This window comes from Mauremys mutica, chromosome 9 (genome assembly GCF_020497125.1).
Source record: "Mauremys mutica isolate MM-2020 ecotype Southern chromosome 9, ASM2049712v1, whole genome shotgun sequence".
NCBI lineage: Eukaryota > Metazoa > Chordata > Testudines > Geoemydidae > Mauremys > Mauremys mutica.
In genome coordinates this window covers 30,266,805-30,285,072 of record NC_059080.1, presented here as the reverse complement: position 1 = coordinate 30,285,072, position 18,268 = coordinate 30,266,805, and the positions used below count along the sequence as shown (strand labels likewise).

The 18,268-nt window shown below is 36.1% G+C and overlaps 1 protein-coding gene across 1 annotated transcript in view; it reads right to left on the bottom strand.

The window, feature by feature from the left end:
• Window positions 1-852: 852 nt before the first annotated feature.
• KLHL4 (kelch like family member 4) overlaps window positions 853-18,268 on the bottom strand; it is an 83,979-nt gene continuing 66,563 nt past the window's right edge. The window contains exons 6-11 of the mRNA XM_045029322.1: window positions 17,825-18,011; window positions 12,988-13,212; window positions 11,015-11,177; window positions 7,497-7,709; window positions 5,508-5,679; window positions 853-3,581 (exon numbers count right to left, since the gene is read on the bottom strand). Coding sequence (XP_044885257.1) covers window positions 3,522-3,581; window positions 5,508-5,679; window positions 7,497-7,709; window positions 11,015-11,177; window positions 12,988-13,212; window positions 17,825-18,011 — 1,020 coding nt within the window. The 3' untranslated portion in view covers window positions 853-3,521. The remainder of the gene's footprint in view (window positions 3,582-5,507; window positions 5,680-7,496; window positions 7,710-11,014; window positions 11,178-12,987; window positions 13,213-17,824; window positions 18,012-18,268) is intronic.

Sequence of the window (18,268 nt, the reverse complement as noted above, 5' to 3'; positions counted from 1 at the left end):
ATATACATGTAAAATAAATACTCCATGAATAGTAATAAAATATAAAATGTGGAAAAATACAGATTTCTCTTTTGTTGCTTGGATACTAGCCAGATGATTAAGTAATGAATAACTCCAAAGAGATTTGGATTTAGAAACCCAAAGACTTGAAGGCTGTTCAAAATTGGTAATTAGTAAGTGAGATTCCATATGCTTCATGGAGTTCACTATACAGTGTCCTCTCTAAGTAAACTTGTCAAATAGCAACCCTCAGCACTTTGCAAGTGAACCTTCTGGGCTTTCTGTAGAAAGATTGGGAGCACTTGAAAGTCTTCCTGCATCCATAGAAAGGGGGTTCTTATGTGACTGCATTAGCATTATAATAACCTTCTTAGAGGTCGCACAGAATAGAGGGGTCAGGATGCTAAAGGATTTGGACATGGAGGGAGGGGGGAAAAGTAGATCTTGGGTTATTACCTGAACCTAATGCAGTACAGTTATGTCAACAGAGTGAGATTATCTCAATGGAAGAGCAGGATGAACAGCACAGATCCCTGATGGAGAGCAGGGTCTAGTGTGCTGAGGGCTAGGTAAGTTTTTCTATCCTCTTAAAAATGTCATTTCTCAGCTACTTGAAGGAACACATGACCTATATTGATGCAGCATCACCAGGAAAGGAGAAAGACTTGCTGCTATGACCAACACTGGGTCTTTTATATGAAAGTACTTTAGGAAGCAAATGTCTTTTTGTCACTAGTACTGTTGGAAATGCATACAAGTTGGGAATCACACAATTATTGAAATACTGTTTAAAATTGCATAGAGACTTTCTTAGCAGAGAAAGTAAAATTTATTTTAATTCAGCATGCCATATTATAAACATAATTTGTGTGAATTGATTTGCAAGTTTAAAAACATTTTATTTTTTTTTATAAATAATCCCATGGTTGCTAAGTCTTAGAATTTTTCTACACAATATATAGTATAAAGCCTGTTAAAATAGCATATTGCAGAGTTCTGAAAATGCAACATTCCATCCCCAAAGTTGTCTACATATTCATAAAGCACATTTCTTACTGTTTTACCCTGATTTTTTCTCATAATGAAATGATGAGTTTTAAAGGCTAACATAGACACTACCCATATATCATGTTTTACGGTATAGAACATTTTACATATATGATAACATTCCCTACTGTATAATTCCAGCACACAAAATTATCAGAAATGGAAAAAAAATCCTTCATATAAACTGGCACATGAAAGAGATGTTTTGCATGCTGAATATTATGTGCTGTTTTTCAAGTGATTCTTTGATTCAGTGAAATTTATCTTCATTCTTAGCATTCTAGATGGTTTCAGATAAAATGTAAACATGCTTATTTTAATGGTACATAATGTTACACAGTACACATGTTCCTTGACTACAATATTTTATACTGTACATGTGAGGAAGCTGGCACTCTTCAGCTGAGGTCATAGATTGTCATATCAATATGATATACATTTTTCCATTATGTAAGCTATATTTGATTAACGTAATTACACTAACATTTTACCAGTGATAAATCTAATGCATTCTGATTATTCCAAGAAAAGACAATTTCTTTAAAATATATTGACAGTTAGTGGGCTGAGTGTGTGATCAGGATACTACTAGTGCATATCAATGCATTATCAAATTACCAATTTTTAGATACTGCAAGTTACATTGGCAATCTTTTTTTATACATGAGATTTCATTTCAGTGGCAGAAACTTAAGAGAATGATTTCTTCAGACTCGGGCATATATTTTTAAATGTTAGAGAATTTAATCGGCTATATTGCTAAAAATGATTATTCTGTCAATGTTTAATAATGAAAAGTTACACCGTATCACCCTTATTATTAGTAACTAGGTTTTGTAATTTTGCATAGAAACAGTTCCACAATTTTCTGATATAATTTGCTTCTATATACTTTTAAAAAATCCACTAAATATTCTCATTTGTGAAATTAGATGTCATTAAACGTAAACTTACTTTAAAGGAACTTTTATTGTGATTTTTCTGTTGCCAGTGTTAGCTCTCAAATTGTCTTTTGCGTGGTTATCTATTGTTGAAGATTTATTTTATCCAGTGTCTGCTTTTCACTTACTTAAATACAAATTTCTTGTTTTCTAAACATACACCTCTACCCCGATATAACGCTGTCCTCATGAGCCAAAAAATCTTACCGCATTATAGGTGAAACCGCGTTATTTTGAACTTGCTTTGATCTGCTGGAGCGCCCAGCCCCGCCCCCCGAGAGTGCAGCTTTACCGCGTTATATCCGAATTTGTGTTTATATCAGGTCACGTTATATCGGGGTAGAGGTGTATTAACATTGCCACTGATATGGACAAGAAAATGTATATTATGTCTTATTCAGTGACACACATCTATCACTTTAGCTGCTGTTATATATTATTAATAACAAGAAGTAAAGTTTTATAATAGACTTGAACCATTTAAACATACTATTGTATTACTGTGTATCAAGTGTAACAAAGTATTGATACTTGCATATGATTCATGTTTTGCAGAAACCTGTCTGTGCAATGGCGATAAACTTCAGTTTTGTGCTCAAACTACATAATGGCTCAAATCTGAGTCTTCCTCCAGTACAGAGCTGTGAAAATGTACCGTATAGACTCGTTCATTAGCCTGTTCATTTATAAGCTGACCCTCCCCCGAAAGATGATTAGGTAAAAATAGCAAAAACTGTATGACCCTTTCATAAGCCGACCCTATATTTCAGGGGTTTGCAATCTTTGCCTCTGGCCTGTTAGGGTAAGCCACTAGCGGACCTAGACGTTTTATTTACCTGGAGCGTCTGCAGGCACTGAGCCCCTCAGCTCCCATTGTCTGCAGTTTGCTGTTCCCAGCCAATGGGAGCTGAGGGGCTCTGTGCCTGCAGACATTCCAAGAGGTCCATTGGTAGAAATGTATGAAGAGATCAAATTACACAGTAGCAGACTGACGCCAGTGCTATAGTATTATCATTCATTGTGTTTTTCTGATTGCTTGTAAGGCATAGCTTTTTGTGAAATGCATGTGTCAAATGTCATGCAAATCTGAAGTACTGCTCTTTTAGTATTCCTTTCAAGCCAATCTAGTCCACTAAACAAAGCCTTTGCAACTTTAAAATGCTGCAGTATTGACATCAATAAATAGGTAGGGTAAGCCGCTGGTGGGATGTTTTGTTTACTTAGAGTGTCTGCAGGCCTGGAGCCCCTCAGCTCCCTGTGGCCTGCAGACGCTCCAGGTAAACAAAACAACAATGTATTAGATATTCAATTCAGTGATTCCACAGAGTTTAAAATCATCATATTTTGTGGTAGACCAGCTTATAAACCGACCCCGCTCCTTGATGCGTCACTTTTTTACCAGAAATATTCGGATTATGAATGAGTATATACGGTATGTCATTTGTATTATGTTCTGGAACTTGTTTCTTCTCCTCCTGTCACATGGTTTTTATGGAACTGTACTCAGGGTTTATTTCACACCAGGGACATCCATCATGGTAATTTCACCACAACAACACAAGCTCCAGCTCTTCCAATATTGACAGGGACTTCCTAAAAGGAGGAAACACATTTCTTTGCTTAGTTAATTTCATGTAATCTGTCATGGATTCAAAGAAAAGCAATTTTTCCCCCTAGTATATATAAAATAATTAAATATGTTTAAACAGAACTATGCAAAAGAGTGATTTAAAAAAAAAATAATCAATGTTTGCTGTTAGCAGAATTTTAATGAAAGCTGTCATGATTTCATGGCCGTACGGGACTTTTTAGTTAGTGGAGAGCGCACTGAGTTTCTTGTGCACCAAAAGCACGGGACACGCTAGCTGCAGGAGAATCTCCGACAACTATAAATAATAGCAGGTGGTCTAGAACACTGGTTCTCAATCAGCGGTATGTGTACCCTTGGGGGCACATAGAGGTTTTCCAGGGAATACATCAACTCATCTAGATCTTTACCTAGTTTTACAACAGGCTACATAAATTCAGTACAAACTCAAACTTCATACAGATAATGACTTGTTTATACTGCTCTATATAGTAAACACTGAAATGTAAGTGTAATGTTTATATTCCAATTGATTTATTTCATAACTATGTGGTAAAAATAAGATAGTAAGCAATTTTTCAGTAATAGCATGCTGTGACACTTTTGTATTTTTATATCTGATTTCTGTAAGGAAGTCGTTTTTAAGTGAGGTGAAACTAGGGGATACACAAGACAAATCAGACTCCTGAAAGGGGTACAGTAGTCTGGAAAGTTTGAGAGCCACTGGTCTATAAGTCACAAAGTTGAGTAGCTCTTAAAATACCTGCCAGTAGAGGGCAGTGCTTTGACAAACATTAGTCAAGGCGAAACTAAATGTATGCAAATTTCAGTATTTTGATCAACATGTAAAATTCCACCGAATGGGATGAATCTACGTGAAACTTAATTTTTAGGCAGAAAGAGAGAACTGAAAGAATCAGTAGGTTTATTATAAAGTGAAAGTATTTGCTTTGACCTTTCACTTCTACTTTCACTGTGGTTGATACACTATATTGGGAGCAAATAGTCTTCATTGATTAAAGCTGCCTTTTTATTCACATTAGCAATATTTTACCTTTTTCTTGTATGTTCCAAAATCTTGTAGATTATTACAGCACATTAGAATTCTATAAATTTGCATAGCTACAGTACACAATATGTAGTGGTGCAATACAGCTAAATTGTAACTGCAATCAAACAGCTATATACTATCTACTTAAGGTGTTCTGCCTATCAGACTCTGAAAATGGCTGTGCGTCCACTGGCTTGGGAAAGGGGGATTGTGTTCATTAACATTTGATCAAATACATCTCAGTAATAGTCTAATGTTCAACAGAGCATATCCTGGCCTTGGCCCTATTATAAGTGTGATCAGAACCCACTGTTGAGGAAATTTTAGAAAGTTATTGAAGCTTAAAAAAAGTGTGAACTTGTTTATACATTACAGAACATTTAAACAATCTCACTTGTCTTTAAAAGTCATCTTTATCTAATCTGGAACCACAAATGCTAATCTACATTCATCATAATTGTACGCTCATTGCACAGCATCACTACAGAGCAACGTCAAAGTTGTTTGAGTGTTTTGTTTGTGGACTACCAAACATTAACATGCTTGGATTTCTTTTAAGGTTAACATTATTTCTGAATTTCCTAGGTTCAGAATGCTTGCTTTTGAGATTATCGTATCCCTATAATATGTTACTGTAAATTATTAACGTATGCTCACAGTGTTAATTCCATCTTAATATAGTTTTTGTTTGGGAATTAACTTAATGTCAGATACAAGGCGCTACCAATATTTTATACATACACAAAGTATTATCCTGATTTTGTATGTCTCAATGTACAGCATATATGAATTATTATTTAGGTTTTTAATGTACTCACCTCTGTTGTCCCTGTAATAATTAGTGTACTGTCAAGTTTTTAATTTATTCATATGACATTACCTCTGTCCATTCATTATTTTGTGCATCATATGACTCCACAGTGTCCAGGTAACTGTGTCCATCATAGCCTCCTATTGCATATAATCTGTCCCCAAGAGGACAAACGCCAACAGCATCTCGTGGTACACTTAAAGGTGCCACTGTTGTCCAGGTGTCAGTTTTAGGATCATATCTAGGATATTTTATGACAGTGATTAGAAAAATAATTGGTCACAGGTAAGATAATGATTATTGCATTTTTAAATTCTAAACAACTCGGATTAGATGAACTACAGTACAGAAGAAAATGAGCCACGTCATGGACAATTACTGTTACCAGCAGAGAGAGACAAAAGTAAAATGGTTTAATATTTTATTTAGCCACTAGAGGACTCTTCAAGCACACACACAGAAAAATCTTTTCTCGTTTTACAGGATATAGTCACAGCCTGTCTATTTTCCTATCAGCTTAGATACAATTATTTCATGCTGTATTATTATTTCATGTGAAGTGTGTAGCAATAATATGGTGACAGTAGCTTAATCAGGTAAGTTGCTGCAGATTTCAATGTATTCTTCTTCCCCTTTGCTCATAAAGCATGCAGCCACTATTTCAAGCCAGAGTTAACATTTAAAGGAAACTTCACTGCAAACATGAAACATTTCTCATGTAGGTAATATTTATGTTGATTAAAATATTATCTTTATGAACGTCGGCAACTCAAAATACATACTGCAAATTTAACATGAGTTTTCAGTTTGCTACTGCCTATACAATCACTTCAGGATATACTGGTATAAATATCAATTCCCCTGGAGTTAAATTATTCCAGATTTACACTACTATAACTGAAAGCAGAATGTAACCATTCTGTCTATCCCCTCTGGTGTTTTTCATGTTCACCAGTGTCCCCTGGCCTTTCTCAAAGCATTGCACTGCAGGAGACTCCCAACAGTTCTCTTTGTACATACTGCCAATACTGCTAATTGAATGTCCAGAAAAGTCACTTTTAAGCAGGATATGAGCATACTCTTATCCTAATTCATATTGCAAACTGAGATGAGGGAGGCGGGTAGCACATTAACAATAATAATATTGTTATGTTAAAAGATGTGTCGAGTGTCTGCACTTTTCTGAGAGTCTATACATCTGCTGGTAGCACCTAATATGGAAATATGCTTAAATAAGGTTCATTTAAAAATCTTTGCATAAAAGGGTTAATCTGAAATCTTTTCTTCAATAAATGCACACAAACCCTGCAACTATCTTGTAATATCTTGTTGCTATTCATATTTAGCTGATGGCTTTGAGGGTTTAAGTGGGACTTAAATGGTGCATAGGCCTCGTGTTGGGTATCTGGATAGGGATGAAGCTCACCTTTGAAGAACAGTAATTTAGGGAGGGAATATGTCAAATGTGATCAAGCTTAATGTGCTTCTGAAACAGCTTTGTAAAGGGATGAACGAGTCCTCCATTAGTCATGATAGTTTATACATGCAACCTAGGGGTTTGGTGAAAACAGAATTTGTTCAATTGCCCTTCTACAAGTAACACATCAGTAGGACTGATCAAACCTTGCAGGATTCTGCTCCTGCTGGATATGGAAACCCAAATTTTCAGGTTCTGCTTATTTGTGTTCTATATGAACCCCAGCCTCAAAAAAAAATCAATTTAAATTCAGCTATAGTGTTTGGTTCTGCTTACTAAATAAATGTAAGATCAAAATAACTCTGACCATTTCATTATACAGCTAACAGTAAGATAGTCTGTAGCCATAGATTTTATAAAGCAACACCTACACCTAAGAATGTGAATGCTGGGTAGAGCATTTTCCCTGGGTATGAATTTCCTTACTTCTGCCAGCTAAATCAGACCCTTGCCATTTTATAATTTCACTTTTGAAATATATTTTGCAAATGTAATGTTCCAAGCTAAGGGATTTCCTTTGTTGTGCTGTAAGTAAATTTGTTTCCAGAGATATAAAAAAATAAATAAATAAAAATCCTTACCTTTCCACACAATCAGAAAGTCTAGAACAGTGGTTGGAAGCTGGTGCGTCATGACCTCCTACTGCATATAAAAATCCATTGTACGTTGCAACACCAACACCTCCTCGCCTCTTAGACATTGCAGCACACATACTCCATTTGTTAGTATGAGGATCAAAGCATTCCATGGATTTTAAGCAGGAGCTGCCGTCCCGTCCACCAACTGCATATAATCTATAATAATCCACATGAGGATAAACCAGTGTTGTAAATATATGTTCTGTCTTCACTCATTCATTTGATCTTATTTGTTTAGCCTCACTTAAAATGCTCTAAAATAATCTCACAGACTGAAATTTGGAACTAACTGTGCACTAGGGTTCTTTTTCCATAATGCTTTTTGGAGAATATGATTCTAATCTCAAAGGAAAAGAATGCTACCATATTTTTGCATGTCTCACTATTAAGTATTCTAAGTAATATAGAAAAGAAAAATAAGATTACAGAGCGTTTTCACATATGAGCTATTCATTAAACATAATCTGAAGAGACAAAACAGGAAACAGGTAGTCTTAAAAATAATACTGTTTTCCTACAGATGCTACAAATGTTTATCTTTCGATGGTTGACTTGTTAAACAAGGCATTGTTAAACAATGTTGTTATTCCATGAATAATTTAAAACTTTAATAAACTGAATCTTATATCAGATAAATTATTAGACACATCATTCCCTCTGTCTGAAATACCTCAAGGTAGATTTCAGCAGGGACCTGTTATATCCATCCTTTCTACTAAACTTGTGTGAAGCTATTGGAGGACACAGTGATGTAGTTTGCACTGTCTTGCCGTTAATATTGCGATGACATTTTCCTTTCAACAGTATATGGGGTCTTTTGTTTTTTCCGGTGCCTGGCTAACATTAGGACCTGGATTAAAATTATCTGACTTAAGTTCAATGCAGGTAAAACACAAATGATGCTGAATGGTTAGGGGCAGAGAGAATATGGTGAGGATGGTGCTTGCTCCATGACTTCAGGATATTTTTCAGCCTTTTTTCAATAACTTTTATGAATCCTGGGGCCCTTCTGGATTTCCCACTGTTTCTTGGAGGTTGCTCCCAGGCAGCTGCAGTGGCTTGATGGTGATTAGTGTGAGAATTTATTTCAGATATGAACCTTATCTGTTATCCATGCCACTTTCAGTTCCAGATTAGACTTGTACAGTTGCTACTTACAGATTGCTCAGACATTATATCTAGTGCAGAAGGGTTCAGTGTATTTAATGGTACCCGGATGCGGAAATGTGTGCTTGAAAGACTGAATGAGTGCCCTATTCACTTTTAGATGTAGTTCTTCAAGGTCACGTTGATCTTTCAAACCTTGCATGATGTTTATCCTACACACCAGAGAAATCATCATCTATCTCCATGAAAACCATCTTTACAGGTGAAATCAGATGATATATTCTCACTAGAGCTGGTCAGGAAATGTTTGTTTAAACCAAACTTCTTACTCTCAGCACCTAAATTTTAACATTTGTATGCTCATGGCAGTTTATTTGACTCTGGCACACTTCATTGGTTGAACCCTACAAAGCTTGAGTTTTTGAATTCAGGCAATGGGTAAAGCTCACCTCCTTACACAGTTGTTTTGCCTGAGGTGGTATATACCCGGATGATATTTTTTCTTAATGTAAGAATATATATACAGGCACAATGTGATGGACATGTTTTAAAAATTAAATATAAGATGCACCTCTCTCTTTTTCGGAGGGGGGAAAGATCAAATACCATTATTTGATATTGTTCCTAGGTGTTTCCTTGGGCAAAACACATTGTGTGTACTGAAACTCAATGAAAATGTTTTCTGGTGTGGTTAGTAATTGATGGTCAAATATTCTAATTTCAGTACCACTGCTTTAAAAAAACAGATCCTGGGGAAAGAAGGGAGAAAGTCTTTAAAAGTCTACATGGAAGCCTTTCACCAAGTTGGAGGGCAGTAGTAGGAGCTAAATGAATCACAGTTGATCTCATAATATCCCCTGTTGTGCAGTAGATTACCTCACAAAACTAACAGACATAAATTAGGTCAGGTTGGAGCCAGGCAGCCTGTTTCAGGAGTGCTTGAGGCCTGAGACAGCATGGGGCTGGATTTCCTATTTAGCAAAGGGATTTCCTGCATATCAGTGTAGAAGACACTAAGAGGAGTTCCTTGTAAAATTTATACTGAGGATGTCCGCAAGGTATTTCCTCTGTGATAAAATGGGCTTCAATAGCTAGTTCTGCTTCTCTAAATGTTCTGAGTAAACGTATTGAGTAAATATATATATATATATATATATATATATATATATATATATATATATATATATATTAAACTCTTAAGGTCATTTGCTAGCTTCATTCTGCCATTGCATATTTTGGGTTATAATTTTGCTTGGATTTGAAAGCTATATAAATGCATTTGGCAGCATGGGATGCAGGGGTGTGTGAACTAGGGGACTTTTTCATGCTCATCCATGCCCCACAAAACATCGTACCTAGAGGCTTCCATAGAATGAAACCCCTTTCTCCAAAAGCAGCTGGGCCATTTCACCTGGTTTTCCAATTTGCTTCCTGAATGGTGTGTAGGGAATGGAGGATAAAATTGATCCTATCCTATACCAACCGCTAAAATGCTACAGCCCCTTATTAAATTGGAAAATAGAAGAAAATAAAGTGTGGCTCACTACACAATACTGAGAGGAGGGGCAATTTTTAGCCCAAGATGCATGGCTAGAATGTCTACTTTTGTGCAAAGTTCCTGGGGATCAGTAGTGTCTCTGAAACATACACAGAACATCCATTTTAAATTCTCATCTGAAAGACCCAGGAACAATAAACTGCATGGAACTCAATTTGTCTAGATTGTATAGAAGAAAGGCTATATAAACACTGACAAGATTAAAAACTATGGCTCTGGGGAGATAAATTATTTCAAACCTGATGATTAAAACTTTCCCTTCCTTCTCTCTGTATTGAGTATTTTTTTTCCTTTGTTTCTTGTTCTATTCTTATTTTGGACTTGCTAGTGAAGGGGGTTATGGGGTTTAGGTTTACAATGGTTATTTACTTTGTGGATAAGTATTGCTTTCAGCTTGTGGCTCCTTCTAGACATTGTACCAGCGGTCTATTGCTGATTTTAGAAGGTAGAAGTAAAATGAAAACATTTCTTAAAAAGCTAATAGATCAAAAGACCAAAATCTAAAATTCTGAAATGACTGTGGTATCATTTCAAATTAGAGTAACTATGAATAGCTAAAATACCATAAAGCTACAATTTATGAAGGGAAAATTTGAAAGGATATTTACCACAATATTTTTTTTGAGGTTGTGTGGTCTGGGATGATATGTCTTTCTGCTACTATACAATCTTAAGTTCTCTTCAGAGAAGAAGTTATTAAATATTGGAAGTAAATTGTCACACCACATAACTGAGCAAAAGTAAGTAAACAACCCTCCAACCCACCCCCAGTCCTTCAGCTTGTCTGTTTACATACTTGCTATTTAATGCTGCAACCCCGACTGTGCTTCTAGGAGTTGACATGCTAGCAACATAATTCCATTGCCGTGCCTGGGGGTCCCATCTTTCTACTGTATTAAGATAACTCCATCCATCATGACCGCCAACAGCATACATTGGTCCTTCAAGCATTGCTACGCCTTTGAAAAATAGAATTAGGGACAAAATTAGATAGGTCTGACATCAGAACATTTCAGTAACTAATATTAATTGCCTGCTGTAGTTATGGCTTTTCATTTCTCTAAAAATGTCTTTACAGAAAAATCACCTCATATAAATCTATATAAAATCTGCATGACACTGAGCAGAATGAAAGTCACATACACTTTATGCAAATATAGTATTTCTGCTGGGAAAACACTGATTTTCACTCAAAGATAAACAGGGAAGCAGTTTTAACATGGACACTTCCCGCTCCAGGGTTTGGCCGTTTCTATTTGTACTGAACCCTTCAGGTTAGTAGTAGTAGTATTTATTAATATGTTTAGAAGTTGCACATACGCTTTGCATTTGATGCTGTGCATTTAGGTACAGGAACAAGTTCATTCAGCTACTATGGAGCCTTTGAGTTTTCTCATTTCCTTTTAGGGATTGATGGTCCTTCATATTGTTTAGAATGCTTTATAGTATGTTTAGTTTTTGTTTCATTTGAATCTGGATGCCTAAAGTTAGGCTATTAAATCCATATTTGCAGACCTAAATATAAATGACCTGATTTTCAAAGACACAAAATCTAACTGAAGCTAAGAGGAGCTATAGGTTCAAGACAGCTTTGAAAATCAGGCTGATTTAGAAACCTAACTTTAAGCATTCGTTATAGCCTATATATTGGGTGAATCCTGCCTTGTTGAAGTCAATAGTAAAACTCCCATTGATTTAATTGTGACTAGGATTTCACCTGTTTTATGTAAGCTCCTACTTATCTTATCAAAGCAAATAGTTGTGAAGTTGACAGACTTGAAAGAGCACTAAGCTGTGATGTCAGTACAGAGTACTTGGTGGAAAGATAATACATGCCATGAAACCGGGGGTGCTTGTATGGTTATGAATCTAATGTCATCAGTCATTTGACTTTTTAAATTATTATTCTTATTGTGTTTACTGTAATGATTATCTTCATGAACAGCTCAAAGATTTTCATGAAATAAATGTTTCTAGAATTGTGTCCCGCTCAATTCACATGCTACAATTTTCTACAAAGAAGGATTTTCTACCTTATAAAATCCTGCTTATATTGCCCACCCAGCCTTTAAATTGTCCCTGTTTTTGTTGTTCTGTAAAAGGAATACACAATTGTATGATTACTGTTGATTTCACATAGTTATTAAAGATGTATAGAGGGATATAGTCTGAACGTACACTGAGTTGTATAAGCTTTCTCTCAATGGGATGATTGGTAAAGTAGAAGAATATTTTTCTAAATAGAATTGAAAAGACAAATTCATTGGGTGTTGTAAAGTGTGTTGATTATAGGATGTAAATGTTTGTAAATATATTAGTCTTTGAACACTTATATTTAATTAAATATATTTGCCAGTGTTATAGGTCCTTATTTTCAAACATGCTGTGCACTCCATGCTAACTGAAGTCAATGGCATCTGCAAAGTCCATTGTGTATTGAAAATAGATCCCTTAGATAGTCAATGGGATTTTAGATTTTCCTACTAAATTTGTTACTTTTACCTTTGTATATATTTTTGCAAATGTTCAGAGCAAAATTAGCATTGAAAGGCAAGTGCAAGTTTGTTAGGATAATAACAAGAAAGGATTTTATAGCAGTGGGAAAGTAGCTGGATTTGAAAAATATCCTGTATAAACATTGCTTTGTATTGGTAAATATTTTAAAAAAATATGGCAACAGTTAGCATTTACATTTATCATCCTTAAAACCAGTAGTATTAATCTGTAAATGTGGTGCAATGTATATTGTACAGTAATTCTAACTCTTACCTAAGCCGTGTCTGTGAGTTGACATAGGAGGCATTATAGTCCAAACTTTGGTAGCTGGATTGAAACATTCAACTGTATTAGAGGTTTTCAGGCCATCTCTTCCTCCCACAATATAGAGCTTGTTGTCAATTACTGCTACTCCAAACTGCAATCGTCTACCATTCATGGTACCAATTTGTATCCAACTGTTTGTCCTAAGGTCATATTTCTCAATTGTAGTGGTACCTGTTCAAAGCATAATTATCAAAACTTTAAACTACAGATGGTCCTTAGTGTTTAACATTTAGTAGTTTCTATTCCAACACCCTCTCCAACTCCAACCCATCCCCCCTCACAAAGACCATTACGAAATTTGAAGGCTTTGACAATGCTGTGCATTGACTCTAATTGAGATCTAGTTCTTAGGTTGAAAACTGTGGACTTACTGAGACAGCTGCATTAAATGCATTGGTATAGTTTCGTCAGGCATATAAAAGTAAATCAAGCACTAGAGACTTTGGGATTAGATGTAAACAAATGTTTTGGCTATAGTTAATTTTGCAGAGTTGTTAAACTGATGAGTTATTTAGGTATTATGAGGTTCTCTTCTTTTCATTTCCTTATGAGTATGATACTCTCGGGGCATTGTGGTGCCTAGCAATATTTGTACTTAAATTGTTAAAACCATAAGAAAAATTGCAGACGCCATGTTTAAATATCTGCCCTATAATATATTTATGAATATATCTGAGTCCTGCATGTGCATCCAAAACAACATTTATGAAATACATTTTACTTTATTAAAAACAGACAAGGTAAAATTGTGTGCTTGCACACTGCTGGTTACCACGAATTCCAACCACGTCATGGCCTTGAAATAATCCCAAATCTGCAATAATACATGATCTGTATTTTCACTTTTTCTTTTTATATTGCTGTGTTTTTTGTAATGCTTTTAGTGAAAGATTCCTTTCTACCTCTATTATTAGTACCCTGACTCCATGCCAGTCAAAATTTACACTTTCCAAAGCAATGGCTCCTGTCAGTCATTCAGTAGCTGCTGTTGCTTCCGTAAATGCTGATTTAACACATCAGGGAGGCCATTGCCCAATAACTGAGGTAGGCAGGAGGCAATTGTTAATCATACCTATGAGTCTGAAGATCCCTTCTAGCATGATTGGGTGGATTCATTCACGTGGTCCTGAAGGCAACCATATGGAAAAAGCAAATTGATTTTCTGCCTGTCCACTAATGTGAATAAAATCTACTAATTTTGATAGAAGTGAAGGCAAGTACCACAGAGCTGTAATTAGCAATTAAAGTATGGTTTATGGCACCAACACAACAGCAGGAAGAAACTAGAAAGAAAGTTTAGAATTTGCTGTATAGTACTCTCACAAATCCGGTCGGGAGTGACTCCACCACTGTGCTTGTTACGTGTATTGAAATAACCAGAACAATATCTAATGTTCTCTTTTTATCTCCTTCTGGTGGCTGTTGCATGCTTTTCAAAATCCAGTGACTCTTGAAATTAATCTGACTAATCCCTACTGCTCGGACTAACACCCTGGAAAGCATCGCTGCCTACCAGACCCTGTTTGGAAATACTGATCCAAATACATTGGAGGAATAGTGGGGCAATGGAACTAACAAGATTAAGAAATTTTAAAATAACATTTTAAAATGGTTTGTCTTTTTATATTTTGGCTTCCCCCCCCTCTTTCCCTTCTGATCTTTTCCACATTCTTCCTCTTCCCTAATCTCCTCCTTTTATTCTGAATTTGTATATCCCTTTCACTACCTCTTTCACTGCTCTCTTCATTTTGTTTGCCTATTTACTACGCATTCCTTTGACCCCTACTCATTTGCTCTGCTCTCCTAATGGGTGAGCTTTCCCAAAGTCCTCCAGTCTGATTATTTCAAAAGATTTAAAGAAACATTCAACCCACTAATTTTAAAAGTAGGTGAAATTACATTAACTATGTAAAGTGAATCTGTGCATACCAGCTGTAATTTTCAGAGAAGCCTACAGGAGTTAAGCACCCAATACCCATTCAGATTCAATGGGATTTGTGAACCTAGGCGCCTCCAAAAATTTCAGCAATAAAGCCTACTTTTGATCTTTCTGTGAGATGTTTCATGATATCCTCTGATAAATATGAATGGTAGTAGGTATGCCTGGTACCATAGTTTGTTTTCATTTTTTATTTTTTTGGTGGGGGTGGGAGGGTTGTTTTTTTTTGTTCTCCTAACAGAAGTGCATTATTGGTAGAGGTGACAATTTACTCCCATTCCCCATGTTGTACTCGTGTACAGTAGTTAGGTATTGAATTTATCTTGCAGGCTCAAGATGTGAGTCAGAGCTGTCATGGGAAAGTGGGGAAGTGAGGAAATACTGACTTCCTAACCATCAAAAGGCGAAAGTTCAAACAAATGGACTCTTTCCAAGATAATGAGTAAAAAGAGTCACTGATGGGAAGTACACATGTTCATTTAAAATGTCCTTTCTTTTTATAGTACTTGCTTGGAAAACAAATTGGAATTTTTTTTCTTTTGATGGGGGGGTGGGAAACTAGTTTATCTTTAAGCTTCCAGTTCTTGGTAGCAGATGATTTACACAGTTCATTAATGCTTAATATTGTTCACCAAAACACAGATATCAATCCAGCCCATTACAATATAATTTTGTTTGATGAAACTGACTTCAGGAAAGAGCCTCAGTTTCTTTCCTTTATCTAGTGATAGGTGTGTTTCACATTTAAAAGACTGTAGAATTGCAATTATTTCAGACTCTTCCGGAAATACAAATCAATCACGCTAACCAGTTTTTGAGCTCTTCATAACACTAGCTGTTATGGATATTTGATGTTTAGGGGGTGAGCTGTAATTTTTAAAGGAACTCGCTCAGTATATGTAATACTTTGAAAACCTAAAAGTGGAATGGGAAACTGTCTTGAAATGCTATTAATATTCATTACATGCAGCATAATGTAATAAAGGAGCGAATCACTAGTCTTGAAACAAATCATAACATCCTATCGTGCTGCTTATTTTCTGAAGAGTGGGAGCTCTGTGACGTAACCCTATGACATTTTGGAATAATTGTATTTCCAGGCTCACGCACTGTAGATGTGAGGGTAAGGTTCCTGCAGAACATAAATTAGCATGTTCCCTAATGTATGAACTATTCCATTTTTAAAGTGACATACATAAAAGTATTACAGTCCGCATGAACTTGTACTTCCAGCCTCTTTTTAGTAGTTTGAAAAGGCTTAGTCACAGAATGCTGTTGAATGACATTTCTATGTATAATTCATAGTAAATCATTAAAGAATAGGATGCAGACTGTGAAAAGAAACTGCTAAGTGATATTTCCTTGTTTGTTTTTTTTTTGGTTGTGTACATGCCATTGTGACTGAACATGACTTCAGGTGTGGGAATGTGCTCACTACACTGTATGCTTTGGGTTCTTGTCTGGCTGGTTGGAAGAAAAGGGTTTGTTGCACCTTAAAGGGATCCTTCCACAACTGGCAGCAAAGGTAGAGGAAGGGGAGAAAGTTTACTTGTGCAGAGTAAGGAGGAGCAGGAAATAGCTGGAACAGATTGGGGCAAGTGGAAGGTGGTAGTGGTGGTGGTGGTATTCATATTTCATGCAGTCCCAGAGAAAGCTCTGCTTCACTTGGATAAGGCTGGGAGCACTTCCCCTCTGCCCCATAGAATCTAGAAAAAAGGGACAGAGTCCCTTCACGATCCATTATGAGCAACACACTAGTTGCCCTTTTCTCTTGGGCACGGTGAAGGATTTTTTCCCCTCACTGCCAGACTGGCAGAGTCAGGATGGGCTTTTTCACCCCTTCCCCACAGCAGGTTTGGGACCCAGTAGGGTGGGGCCAAGGGGGTTAGGTTGTAATGTTGCAACTTAGTGAATAAAATTTGTGGCATATGTCCACCGAAGGTTCTTGTTATGGAAAGGTTATAGTTATTGGATAAATTGGATTGGACAAGGATGTAAAGGAAATCAGCCCTTATGGGAGCTGAAGAAGGGAAATTCATGGCACCTACATCTGTAACACCAGGGACCCAACTTCCTTCCTCCTCTAGCCCCCTTAATCCTCTTATAAGGGGAAGGCAGTGGTGTCCCAACAGTGGGATGGCTGAGACCTTGCTGGAGGTTATGCAGAAATGATTAAGCAACCACCATCCATTCGCTCATGTTTTTCTCCTGCCATGGTCAGACAATTAGTCTCAAAACGTAGAACACAGCTGTAACACTTAGCCTTCAGTGACAAGCTGTAAGAATTTTCTTTGCAGTACTGAAAAATGTTGTTTTGTTGCAAGAGTGAAAAAACCAAGAATCTAATGAAAGGTTCTCTTACTTTAAAGATGGGATTTGCTTTGTTTAGAAGCGGTAAAAAATTATACTTTTTAAATGGTCCAATAATATTGAGGGTTTTTTAAATTTTCTATATTTTTCCCTCTCACCTTTCGGGATTTGGTCAAGACTGGAGCTCGAAGTTCCAGAACAATATACAAAAGATTGTTTCACAGTATTTCCAAACTGGCCACACATAGGAAATAGTGTAATTTTCTTCTCATTGTTTTTTTCAGAAAAATTCTGCTATAAACCTAAATTTTTGAGTGCTCCTCTGAATTGAACCTGAAGTGTAAACTTTGAGACGTTAATCTATTACTTACAACTGTGGGTCTTCCTGCTAGAAGGCGGAGCACAGAGTGAGCAGATCTTTTATTCTTTCATGCCTAAATTTCTGTGTTTAGAAACTTTCTAATAACCCTATAACTGCTTTGTCACTTATTATCCGGGTGTTCCTAAAATAACTGAAAAAACTTCCAAACTTACCTTTAGTAGCATCCATGCCTCCCACAGCATAAAGTGCACCCACTGTAGACTTCCTAGGTTTAGTTCGAGGACTCTGCATCATGGACCTTCTTTCTGGTAGGAGATGATACTTCATAGCTTCCATAAGAAGTTTCTGACACTCAAGGTCATGTGTGAACATTGGGCTATTTTCAAGATCTGCTAGTAACTGAGAAATAAAACAGATTGATCTATACTCATTTAAATAATAAAAGATGGGATACAACTTAATATCTGAAACAAAATCACAGATCTAATTTTCTTGAGTCCATCTTTCATTTGAGCTTTGTCATGGTCCAAATAAATTATCTGATGCAAAATAATGTAAATATAAGAATATATAATGTAAAAATATAATGTGTATATACATAATATAAATATAAGAAAATAAAATGTTTAAAAGGTTTTTATTTACTCTTATGAACA